Source organism: Myotis daubentonii, chromosome 10 (genome assembly GCF_963259705.1).
Source record: "Myotis daubentonii chromosome 10, mMyoDau2.1, whole genome shotgun sequence".
NCBI lineage: Eukaryota > Metazoa > Chordata > Mammalia > Chiroptera > Vespertilionidae > Myotis > Myotis daubentonii.
This window is the reverse complement of record NC_081849.1, coordinates 12,648,283-12,661,416: the sequence shown is the minus strand read 5'-3', so window position 1 is coordinate 12,661,416 and position 13,134 is coordinate 12,648,283. Positions and strand designations below refer to the sequence as shown.

General features: G+C 38.0%; 1 protein-coding gene across 6 annotated transcripts in view; it reads right to left on the bottom strand.

The window, feature by feature from the left end:
- The window catches only part of MET (MET proto-oncogene, receptor tyrosine kinase), a 142,042-nt gene that overhangs the window by 27,944 nt on the left and 100,964 nt on the right, over positions 1 to 13,134 (bottom strand). For 5 of the 6 annotated variants that reach the window (XM_059711620.1, XM_059711617.1, XM_059711619.1 and 2 more), the window contains 5 exons: positions 12,360 to 12,462; positions 12,114 to 12,250; positions 11,252 to 11,413; positions 9,486 to 9,585; positions 2,924 to 3,142 (listed from right to left, as the gene is read on the bottom strand). In XM_059711620.1, coding sequence (XP_059567603.1) covers positions 2,924 to 3,142; positions 9,486 to 9,585; positions 11,252 to 11,413; positions 12,114 to 12,250; positions 12,360 to 12,462 — 721 coding nt within the window. The remainder of the gene's footprint in view (positions 1 to 2,923; positions 3,143 to 9,485; positions 9,586 to 11,251; positions 11,414 to 12,113; positions 12,251 to 12,359; positions 12,463 to 13,134) is intronic. The other variant, XM_059711618.1, reaches the window with a different exon arrangement.

Below are 13,134 nucleotides of genomic sequence, written 5' to 3'. Positions count from 1 at the left end.
TACACGAAATAAAAGTTAATATGAGAAGCATTGTTACTTAGTGGAAAGAAAACCAATTCTGGAGTCAAGAAACTTGAGTTATGAGCCCTAGTTGACTCAAGACAAATCACTTCATCTTTTAAAACCTCTGTTTACTTATCTGAAAATGGGGAAAATCATCACTGACGTCCCAAGACGTACAGGTGCACATGAATCTCAGATGAAATAATGTATGTCAAAGTACTGCATATTAATTACAGTGACACACAGAAGTGAGCTGCTTCTGACATAAACGCTGTGCCCTGACGTGGACTCCCAAAGAGGTGTCTGCCTGTGATGACCATTGTCCAGCACTGGCGCTGGCTGGCTGAGGCCTTGCTCACAAACCTCCCACGTCGATGGGGCTTCTCCTTTGTTCTAAGGGGTGACTGACCCTCGGTCTCTATTACATTCTCTGATCCAAACTTGGCCGACCCTCTTCACCATGGCGTAGTCACTGGGCCAACTGCTGACGGAGGCAATTCCTATAACTAGGGCTGGAAACGATCACAATCGCTTTCTTTGTAGCCAAGGAATTCTTACATGCACGGCTGCTGGAGGAGCATGAACTCTTCCTGGCAATAAAAAGGAGGAAATCCCACTCTATACACATGGTTCTCCCCATAGTGCTTTCACTGACGGGATACATACTCCACACTAATGTTTTGAATGGTAATCGAATGAGCCCATTAAGTAAAATGTGCTTATTTGTCCTTTGTTTGGATACAAACGGTCCACTGCTGGTCCAGAAGAGGCCTTTTCTTTTCTAATGCTTTGCTTTCCTTTGTTTCTGTCCCAAGAGAGGCAGAGGTTTTAATGTGATCAACTGCAGAGACTGACGAAGGGCTAAATCGCGGTCACACAAATATTCTCTTATACTTTAGATTTCCTCTTGTACGTAAGGAAAATGAAGTATGGGAAAAGACTCAATCATGATACCTAAACTGGCCCCTTTCCCCCAGGTTGCCAATTTGTGACATGAGAGGTGCTCTACACTTGTTAGCGAAAAAGAGACATTCTGTATATAAGCAAAAGAAGAAAGTGTTTTGTGCCTGTTTCCACAGACTCTTTGGGCCATGTTGGGAATAGCTTTAAAAGGCTGAGGAGGATGTCAAATCATATTTTTCTTGGTCCAACAATTTTGTAAGACATTGAAAAATGGGTATTTAATTTACAGAAAAAGAAGTTTTCTCCATATAAGACTGTGCTTGGACGAATAGATAAAGAACCATTTATCTCTAATCCTTCCATCATAGACACAGGAATGGAAAAATAGAGTTTATCTGGGTATAAAAATATTTGCAAATAAACTTGTTTTCGTCAAGAAAAACCAAATGGAATCTTTCAAATGGAAAACACTGTAATTGTTGAAAAGCAAAAGGCCACACTAGATTAGTTTGATTGAGAAAAAGTGAAGGATAAAAGCTTTTTCTCCCTTTATAAAACTAATTAATGAAGCAGATGAAAGAGCTTCACTGTGATAAACATGTTGCTCACTGAAGCAGGCCTCTGTTTAATTTCATTCTGGGCTTAATTATTGTGCAAAACACAACTGCGAGGTTGGTAAACTTGTACGAGTATGAACATGTGCATGGGTTTAGCTGCAGAGAAAATCATGTCAAAAAAGAAGAAAAATTTCAGTAGAAATGTATGATGATTTAAGAGAACTTATATTATACTTAAACAAGAACTATCCTATTCTCTTACTTTGTGTTTATTCATATTTGCATCCAGGATATCTTTTAGGGAAAACATTATGATTGTCTAAAAACATGTTGAGCCTGGCCACTGTGGCTCAGTTGGTTGAGCATGTTCCCATGCACCAGGTCACTAGTTAGATCCTGGTCCTGCCCAGGTTGGGGGCTCAATTCCCCTCTCCCTTCCTCTCTCTGAAATCAATAAAAACATATTAAAATATATATATATTAAAAAGCATATTAAAAACAACATGTTGCCATAACCGGTTTGGCTCAGTGGATAGAGTGTAGGTCTGCAGACTGAAGGATCCCAGGTTTGATTCCGGTCAAGGGCATGTACCTTGGTTGTGGGCATATCCCCAGTAGGGGGTGTGCAGGAGGCAGCTGATGTATGTTTCTCTCCCATCGATGTTTCTAACTCTCTATTCCTCTCCCTTCCTCTCTGTAAAAATCAATAAAATGTATTTAAAAACAAACAAACAACAACAACAACAACATGTTGAAGGATAAATAGTTTGCTGTTTCCAGTGAAAGGCTATGTAGATACTTAAAATCTTGATCATTTTGCCTGTTTTATTCCTATTTGAAGTAAAAATGATTGAAGCAACAGGAGAGTGCTGTATTCTAGTCACTATTTCATCACTTGTCAAATCACTTAACCTCTCTGGGCTTTACTGTTCTTTTTTTGTCACAGGCTGTAGTAGAAAAGATAATCTGTTATTCTCCAATTACATTATAGTTAGAGGCTAATATATTCCTAAGGTAGAGGAAACCCAGCACCATTTATATTTCACATTAGAGATGACTAATCCCAGACACAAAATTGCAAGCATTTCAAGGAAGTACAGAACTACAACTGATGCATTTACTCTCATGGCGCTTACCTTTTATTTTATAATGAATGAGCTCATTTCAGTGCCCAGGAAAATACATACAGGACACTGACAAGACAATGCACCACAGCAGGCTATTTAATGGATTTGTGTCCCACATTTGCTACTTTTTAATATAACACAAAAAAGTTGTTAAATGCTTCCTTACAAAGCAGTTCATGATTATACTTACCTTTTAGTCCTAAGCCAAAAAAATGTATTTTTCAGAGCTTAGATAAGATACTGATCAACCAAATACAATAATTCTATTCACACAGCTACAAAGTCAATTAAGTGCTACTTGATGATTTAAGAGGATATTTTAAGCATTCTTACCTTAATTTCCAGTATATTTCCATTGCCTATTGAGATCATCACTGGCTTTTCAAAATGCTTAAAGATAGGATTATGTACATAAATGAGATCAAAGTATTTGGAATGAATCCCATCTAACATGAAAAAGGCTTTAGTTTTCAGGGGGAGTTGCAGATTCAGCTGTTGTAGTGAAGGCGTTGTACAGCAGATTATCTCTGAATTAGAGCGATGGTGACATGCCTATAGTAAGACACAATTACCCACTATAAGCAGAATATGGCTTGACAACATCAATAGCAACTTTCACATTTCACTGTTTCAGCAATCAACTTAAAGATATAATATTTGGACTCACCAGGGCACCTCCAAACCCAGCACAAGTAGTAGCCATCTGCAGATAGCTTTGGAGTTCATGCTGGGTGGCCCCTGGCAGAATAGAGGTGGCAGGTGACCTTGGGGTTTGCACCTCCGAGGGGGCCCCAGAGCCAATGCACCTAGTGGACAGCTTCAGTCCAGGTTGAAGCCTCACCACCCAACCGCCTCCACAAGTGACACACTCAAGGGGTGGACTCAACTGACACCAGAGCCCCACTGAAGTTAGTCCTGCTCTGTGGGGTAGGCCCCTGAACAGTTCATCTTCCACCATGGTTGGAGGTAAGTGGCTGAAGCCTGGGGGCAAATCCCTCCCATTGACACGCCAATAGCAATCAAGGCTCAACTACAAGAGGAGGGTGCTAATGTGGCGGGGAGGGGGTGCACCTTGAGTGCTCAGCTTAAGTGATGGGGGAAGATGTGCCACTGGACCCTACAGAACACCTACTACATTAGGCCACTCTACCAAGCCTGGGAGATGTAGCAGCTCTACCTAATACATAGAAACAAATATAGGAGGCTGCCAAAATAAGGAGACAAAGAAACATGTCCCAAATGAAAGAACGGAACTAAAAGTCAGAAAAAAACAAAAAACCCTAAACAAAATGGAGACAAGCAATCTGATAGATGCAGAGTTCAAAACACTGGTTATAAGGATGCTCAGTGAACTTAGTGAGAACCTCAACAGTATAAAAAAAAGAACCAGTCAGAAATGAAGGATACACAAACTGAAATGAAGAGTAATTATAGGGAATCAACAGCAGAATAGATGAAGCCAAGAATCAAATCAGAGATCAGGAAAATAAGGAAGCAAAAATCCCCACCCAATCAGAACAGCAAAAAGAAAAAAAAAAATGATAATGTAAGGACTCTCTGGGACATTTTGAGAGTTACCAATATTCGCATCATGGGGGTGCCAAAAGAAGAGAGAGAGAGCAAAATATTGAAAACCTATTTGAAAAAATAATGATAGTAAACTTTCCTGCCTGATTAGGGAAATAGATATACAAGCCCACGAAGTGCAGAGAATCCCAAACATGAGGAACCCAAAGAGGCCCACACCAAGATACATCATAATTAAAATGCCAAAGGTTAAAGATAAAGAGCAAGAGAAAAAGCAGCAAGAGAAAAGAAGTTAGTACCCTACAAGGGAGCTCCCATAAGACTGCCAGCTGTTTTCTCAACAGAAACTTTGCAGGCCAGAAGGAATTGGCAAGAAATATTCAAAGTGATGAAAAGTAAGGACCTACCAAGATTACTCTACCCAGAAAAGCTATCATTTAGATTCAAAGGACAAATATAGAACTTCCCAGAAAAGAAAAAGCTAAAGGAATTTATCACTACCAAACCAGTACTATATAAAATATTAAAGAGTCGTCTTTAAAAAAAGAACAACACATACATATCTATTAATAATTGAATCTAAAAACAAAACAAATGAACACACACAACAGAAGCAGACTGATAGATACAGAGAATATTTTGATGGTTGCCAGATGGGAGAGGGGTTAGGGGGATGGGTGAAAAAGGTGAAGGGATAAAGAAGTACAAATCAATTGTTAAAGAATAGAAATGGGGATGTAAGGTACAGCATAGGGAAGACAATCAATAATCTATAATAATAAAAGCATAATATGCTAATTAAACCGGACAGCTGAATGACCTTCTGGACATCCTTCCGGACAACCTTCCGGATGACCTTCTGGACGAAGCTGGGGCTGCGAGGGCCAACGCAAGCCGTGGTGGCTGCGAGGGCCCAGCCCCTTGTTCGAATTTCATGCATCAGGCCTCTAGTATTCTAATAAGTATGTGTTAGATGGGTGTGAGATTTGTCGGATGATCACTTAGCAATTTATACAATGTTTAATCTCTGGGATAGTACACCTGAAACTAATATAATAATGTATGTCAACTCTGAGAAATAAAACAATAATTAAAAAAAGAAAGATGTGCCCTGACTGGTTTGGCTCAGTGGATGGAGCGTTGGCCTGCGGACTGAAGGGTCCCAGGTTCGATTCCAGTCAAGGGCATGTACCTTGGTTGCGGGGACATCCCCAGTGGGGAGTGTGCAGGAGGCAGCTGATCAATGTTTCTCTCTCATCGATATTTCTAACTCTCTATCCCTCTCCCTTCCTCTCTGTAAAGAATCAATAAAATACATTTAAAAAAAAGAAAGAAAGATGTAATTTTTGAAAAAAAACACACGCACCAGCATTTAACTTTGTAATGTTGAAGAACACATTTTTGGAAACAAAATAGATGCAAAGTTATCTAAACAATGCAATCTTCAAAGAAACACAGAGTGTTACTTGCTCAGAATAAACGATGTTGATCTATCTGAAGCTGGCTCACCCTCCATCACTTAATTTTTTTTTAGAAGAAAAGGACAGCCTCCTGGAAGGACCGTTTTCTTGTTTATGAAGCAGCCACGACAGAGTGGGAGTCGAACTTTGTGCCATTATCTCACAGTTCTAAATCAAGTTGTGAGAATCAGGGCAAAATCCTTACTTGGAAACTCAGTTTCCTCATTTAGGAAGTAAGTTTAAAATGTCATTAACAATGTGTGATACTACATGGTAAAGTGCTTTGTCAACTGCTAAGCATCATACGGTTCGCATTATAATTAGCTATGTAGTTAGACCATTTTACCAGTGTGTTTTTTAAGATATCAATTACTGAATGCCAGGTTCTGTGCAAAATACTTTCAAGGTAGGTATCCCATAATTCTCACAATAATCTTATGAGGTAGGTGCTCTGATCACCCTCATTTTATGGGTGAAGAAACAGCTTTTTAAGCTTACATCATTAGACCGGGTCACACAGCGTTGCGTGGCAGAGTAAGGAACATAAATCGTAGGCCACTGGCTCCGAAATTCACTGTCTTAACTTCCATGCTATATGTACTGCTTCTTGCTCACTCTACAGTCTATGTTGGTAAATCTTTTCCTATGCTCTCTATTGCACAAAGGCTTTGCTATTATTGTTCCATGCCCTTTCATCTCTCATTTCAAATCTTCCCCTTTGGAATTCTGATTTATGGAGAACTGGAAAATGTGGCTTCCTCTTGATTGTGCTTAGACTAAATCAGTAACACAAAGTGACACATTTAAGGTTAAATGGTTGCAGCCCTGGCCAAGTGGCTCAGTTGGTTAGAGCGCCACCCAGATATGCCAGGGGTGCAGGTTCAGTCCCCAGTCAGGGCAAATACAGGAAGCAAATGGTGAATGCATAAATAAGTGAAACAACAAATCAATGTTTCACTCTTTCTCTCTCTCTCTTTAAAATCAATCAATAAATATTAAAAAAAGGTTAAATGGTTGAGATTTTTCCCTCCAAGGAAAAGACAAACAAGCAACAACACCCCTTTGATTTATTTTTCTTTGATAAGTAGAATTGGAGATAAACCACTTACTTATGCCTGAAACAGAAAACGAACTCAGGATATACATAAAAAGCACAAACAACCTTGGCCAGTGTTGCTCAGTGGTTGAGTGTTGACCCATGAACCAGGTCACTATTCAACTCCTGGTCAGGGCACATGCCCTGGAGGCAGCGTATGGATGATTCTTTCTCATCATTGATGTTTCTATCTCTCCCTATCCCTTCTTTTCTCTGAAATCAATAAAAACGTATTTTTTAAAAAGCACAAACAAAATTGGGTGATACTTTCTTTTTAAAGTAATTTTAAAAATTATCCTACATTTAAAGTGTATGCTGTATGTAGATACAGAAAACCGATAAATAGAAATAAAATCATTTAATGTTATCTTAAATTCAGAGTATAATGCTGAAAGCAATTTATTCCTATCATACTGAAAATAAAAATGAACGATTTTACTGCTATCACAATAATTTTCTATATAACAACAAGAAATTTGAAAACTATACAATAAACTACTGGCTTTTGAGGCATAATGTATATAAACAAATTAATATACATTTTGGTGATTAGGTGATTAGTATTTTCATTTGAGTTTATTGGGCTTAACATTATTGTGGCTGGATCAATACATCTAAACTAGAGGCCTGATGCATGAAATTCATGCAAGGGGCTTGGACCTCACAGCCACGGCTGCCCCGACCCTCACGGCCCCTGCTTCATCCGGAAGATCGTCAGGACAGTCGTCTGCTGTTTGGTTGTTCGGTTGATTTGCATATTATGCTTTTGTTATTATAGATCAGACCTGACCAAAAGTTTTAATTGCTCAATAATGAATGAGTTCAATTAATCATGGTCAGCTTCAAATTCTATAAGCAGAGGGAACATGGAAGGAATACATCTCTTTATGAAGTAGTTTTCCCAAACAATAGTCAAACAGACTCACTGAATTTTTCATTCTTGTCCAATTCTAATGCATAGTTCTATTGTACTAGGAATATGTTTGTAGATAAAACAACTGCCTCCAGTTAGTATTCCAGATATGTAAATAGAATTTTTATCTTCTACCACTGTTGGGACAGGCCACTCTTATGTCATACACATAGGAGGTTTTTAATAAATATTTGGTTACAAATGAATGAAGAAAGCTAAGAGGGGCTCTACCTGTTATTATAAAGCTGGTGAGAGAGAAGGAAGAAAATTTAGCCATATTTTAATAACAGGCTTGGTGTAAATTAGATAAACTAATAATTTCTCAGATTTCTACTTTAAAAAGTCACATGCCAACACCAAAGAAGGTTACTGTTATTCTTATGTGGGTAATAATGTTATATGGTTGTGAAGAATTGGTGTCCCTTAAATTAATAGCAGTGGTATTCTTGGTGGCCATGTGTGAGGACTGGTTTCAAAGCTGTCTACTTCATACGGTGACTCCCTGGAGTATAATCTCTCAGGAATCTGATAAGAATCTAATAATACTCTCTAGAGGTGATGCAATGTGGCTGATTGAGAAGGTCAAGAAAAATTTCATTTGAGGTGACCTTATTGTTTGGTGATCTGGCTTGACATTTTTAGTCCCAAATTGGTTTTTGTAATTAAAGAACATTGTGGCCTTAGTTTTCAAGAAATATTGGATGGGTAATCTAAAAGAAAGTGCTATAATTCAATCTATCACCTGCCCAATCAAGACCCTGCTTGAGAGGGGGCACTGAGAATTTTCATGCTAAGTGAGTGCACCAGCCCAACTAGATTACGATATTTTATATGAGAGAAAAACAACGAAAATGTGAAATCTCTGTAATTAACTCCAACTTCCTTAAGGTCTAAACTATAATCACCATTTTAATGTGACCTACATAAATTGTTAGAACAAAATAGGTCCATCACTTTTAAGAAGGCATTAGGTTAAATTCTGATTGGCTTTACAAATAAAAGAAGGAAAGGTAGAGAAATAACACAGAACATACATGCCCTAGGACATATGTGTTCTAATGCTGTTCCTCATTACTTGATAATGTTCTAACAAAGGGACAGAAGAATGGCAAGAAGTGAATGTAAGAAAACATGTGTGCCTGCCGCTTAGAAAGAAACGGATGATCCTGCAAGATTGAAGACTTGACCCATGGGTTTTATTAGAGCAAAAGGGTTGATGTCCTATGGTGCATTAAAAGAAGGGGGGGCAGGAACATGCAATGAACTGAATATTTGTGTCTCTGAATTCGTATGTTGGAACCCTAATCCCCAGTATGGCAGTATTTGAAGGGCCTTTGGGAGGTAATGAAGTCATGAGGGTGAAGTTCTCATTTGTGCCCTTGTCAGAAAAGACAAGGGAGCTTCCTTTCTCTTTCTCTCTACCTCTCATGTGAGGTTACAATGAGAAGATGGCCTTCTGCAAATGCGGAAGAATGGCCTCACCGGACACGCACATGTGCTAATGCCTCGATCTTAAGCTTCCCAGGCTCCAGGACCGTGAAATAAATGTTTGCTGTGTCGGCCACCCAGTCCATGGTATTTTTTGTAGCACCCATAGCCCCCCTAACTCACTAAGACAGGAAATAACGGGGTTTGTATTTGTACCGACTGTCTTTAGAAACACTGCCTCCAGTTAGTAATCATCCCTTGTACCTAGACATCGTGCGTGTGTATTTTTTTACAATGCTAGCCTAAGACTATATGATTTGAGTTGTTGAGTAAAAAATGCTATTTGGCCCACACTGCAAGGAAGGTAACTAGCAAACATGAAAGGCAAACTGAAATGTCCTATGAACCGTGGAAGCCAGGGGTAGAGGCAAACGCAGAACTTGAAGCACAGCCATCACTCAAAGGACTTACCACCGTGAAGTTCCTTCCTGCTTCACGCACGCTGATTACCATTCTCAGGACACTGACTGAATTCAGGTTTTTCCCAACACCTGTGATTGTGCTCCCACCACTGGCAAAAGAAAACAGACAAACAGCAACATTGAGAGGTTTTCCCTACCGAGTATTTAAAGAGCGTTCAGTCAAATCACATGTAGTGATTGTAAGTTGCTCCCAAAGCCAAAGTCCAATGGAAGTTCAGTGGAAATGGTTCTTTGGAAACAACTTGTTTAACTTGAAAATACTTTCAAAATTCACATTTCATAAAATGAAGAAAATGCATTTGTCTTTTTATTCACCAAATATGCAAAAGAAATCTTTCTCTCTGAAAATAAACTACAAAAAAACAAAGACGCGTGAACTTAACTGTTGTTACTATACTGATAGAATTAATGGAAACAAGGCAGACTGAAGTGGGTCGAATGAGATATTGATACTCTACTCAGCAAAGCTATCATGTAGAATTGAAGGTCAGATAAAGAGCTTCACAGACAAGAAAAAGCTAAAGGAGTTCATCACCACCAAATCAGGATTATATGAAATGCTGAAGGATATTCTTTAAGAAGAGGAAGAAGAAGATAAAGGTAAAGATAAAATTTATAAACAACAAGGTGACAACAAATAAATACCTATCAACAAGTGAACCTAGGGGCTTTAGTAAAACTTCCTGGTTTTTGCTGTATAAAATAAACTCGCTGTATCGACTCTGGGTCCCTGTCTCTCCATCAGAGGACAGTGGTCCCACCCAGTCCCAGCTTTCCCTACTGTAAAACACACACACACACACACACACACACACACACACACACACACACACACACACAACAAACAAACAAAAAACAAGTGAACCTAAAAATTAAGTCAGAATAAACTGGTGAATATAATAGAAGCAGGGGCATAGAAAGGGAGTGGACTGACAATTCTTGGGGGGAAGGTGATGTGGGGGGTGCGGGAAGAGATTGGACAAAAATCTTACACCTATGGATGAGGACAGTGGCAGGGGGTAAGGGCATGGGGTGGGGTGGGAACCAGGTGGAGGGGAGCTATGGGGGAAAAAAGAGGAACATCTGTAATAATCTGAACAATAAAGATTTATTAATAAAAAAAACATGAAAAAACCCCCCCCCAAAACCCCCCAAAGGGACTCTAATATAGGGAAAAGCTAGCTGTATGCAAAGCAGGCAGGAGAAAATACACTGAAGAATGGGGGAAATAGAGGTGATTCTACTTTTGAGCACTAAGGTTATTGTAGAATTGACATGTACATAATATAAGTACATAAATGATGCTATCTTAAACTGTTTTACTGAAATCTATTCAAAAAGTAGCAGAATAGGATAAAATGTTCCTTGGCATGAACTAGCATTAATAAAGTCAAACTGTATTCAGGACAAGAATGTCGTTTTCACTCCTAAATTGGAAAGGCAGCCTTCAAAAGAAATGAAAAGATAAAACCACAATTCCTCTTGGCTACTCAACAGCCAAATCATTCTGATGTTACTTCTTTTCTTTTTTAAAAAATATGTTTTTATTGACTTCAGAGAGAGGGAGAGATAGAAACATCAACGATGAGAGAGAATCATTGATCGGCTGCCTCCTGCACATCCCCTACTGGGAATCAAGCCCACAACCAGGAATGGAACTGTGACCTCCTGGTTCATGGGTTGACACTCAACCACTGAGCAATACCGGCTAGGCTTATGTTCCTTAGTTTTATATCCATCGGAAATTTTTCTTACCTTATAAAAGATCTGGTTGGACGGATTTCATAGACAATGGGGTCTTCCTGGTAACTGAAGCTGTCAATCACTTTGTTGGCCAAGTCAATTTTCAGTTTAACAGGAAACTCAGTTGGAGAGGTTTGGGCTGGGGTATAACATTCGAGAATGCTATCTGACACACTGTATAAAAATAAACACACACCCACACAAAATGAAGAAAATGAACGTTAGCTATTAAAGATACACATATTTGAAAATTATATCCATAAAGCAAAAGGACATCACTCAATGACTCCTAAATAGGAATTTCCTGATGTGGTCTAGATAAAAGATCTTTCTAATGTAGGCTGTTTATATTTGACTAGATTCCAAATTTAGTCTTATTTAAGCAAGCCTAAACGTCAAAATTTTAGGATTTTAAGTAATTATTATGGCATCCTTTTGGTATTTGATTAAACTGTGCTATTTCAACCCTAAGAAGCAAAAATTTAACTTCTCTACAAACCCAATTTCCCCCACGTTTCTCACCTCCCCCAAAGTGAGTTAGTCTAATTGTAAATCTTGATGGAAATGTTTATTTTATTTTATTGTCAATTATTAGAATCTCACAACTCATAGCATAGCTAGGATACTAAGGTACAACAGGAGAGAAGATGAATGGAAAGATAAAACTTAAAAGTAGAATTAAACAATAAGGGAAAGGTAGAAAAATGAGCAAAAGGGAATAGATGAAGTTGGGAAGGAAGGAGTTTTATCAGTAGGAGAGTGAATGATAAGTACCTTGGATTTTTCCCATAAAAAAGAATAATTTTTTCTTGAATTGTTAGATGTAGATATTAATCCTACATGACCAATGCAACAAAAAACAGATTTACAACACCTTTTTAAAGTACAGGTTTTTCCACCAATTGAAACGTGTCTAGAATTCCCACTGTTAAGGTATTTTCCAGTTAAAGTAAGTAAAGTGCCACCAGTTTTAGGACCATAACTTGGGGAAATACTTGTTATTATAGGATCCTGATGAGAGATAAGAACAAAAAAGAAACAAAACTTGTTAATTTTATAACTCTAAACAGATTAAGTAACAATGAAATATCCTACTTCTTGAGAAAAGTAATAGACTTACCACGTAAGAAAATGTGCTGTATTGCACTGTCCCTCGACCATTTGAAATAGTTATGGACATATTGAAATGCTCATTCATTGCAGGACCAACTGTGCATTTTAACCTGGGGGGAAAAAACACCCCGAAGAGTTTAATATGTCACATGTCCAAAGGAGGCATTTTCTGGCTTGGCTGTTTTATATGAAGGGACATAAATGTGTGAGCTGACTATTCTGATCAGCAAGCAGAGTCATCAGCTCACACATTTGTTAAACCTCATCAATGCAGAATTCACCAATTTGTTCGTAAAAATCTAACTCTCATCCTATAAAATTATAGGCAAAACGTTTGGCATACTTAACAAATAGTATTTCAATAGCATAACAATGGCTAATGATAAATAAGCCAAATCTCTTCATTGAAGAATGCCAACAGGTACAGTTATGTGATTACGTGTGTTTATTAAAGTTAAAAAGTAATAAAATTGTGAAAGGTTTTCCATAGGATTATTTTTGAATAATCTCATAGTCCTGAAAGATTATAAATATAATTTGTTTTATTAAATAAGTGTTAAAGAAGAGAATGAATTGTTTCACTTTTACAGGCCCTAATTTATAATGCAATGAATAAGAATTTACAAGGTAAATTTCTAGAATTAATTTGTTAGGTCACTAAGCTAAATAACTATGACATTAGTGGATATTTCAGTCTCAGTAAAATGAATAGATTGAGCCCTTTCTGTAATCCTGAAAGGAATTCTATTAGGTATAAAATAACCATTTGATAGACGAGGTTC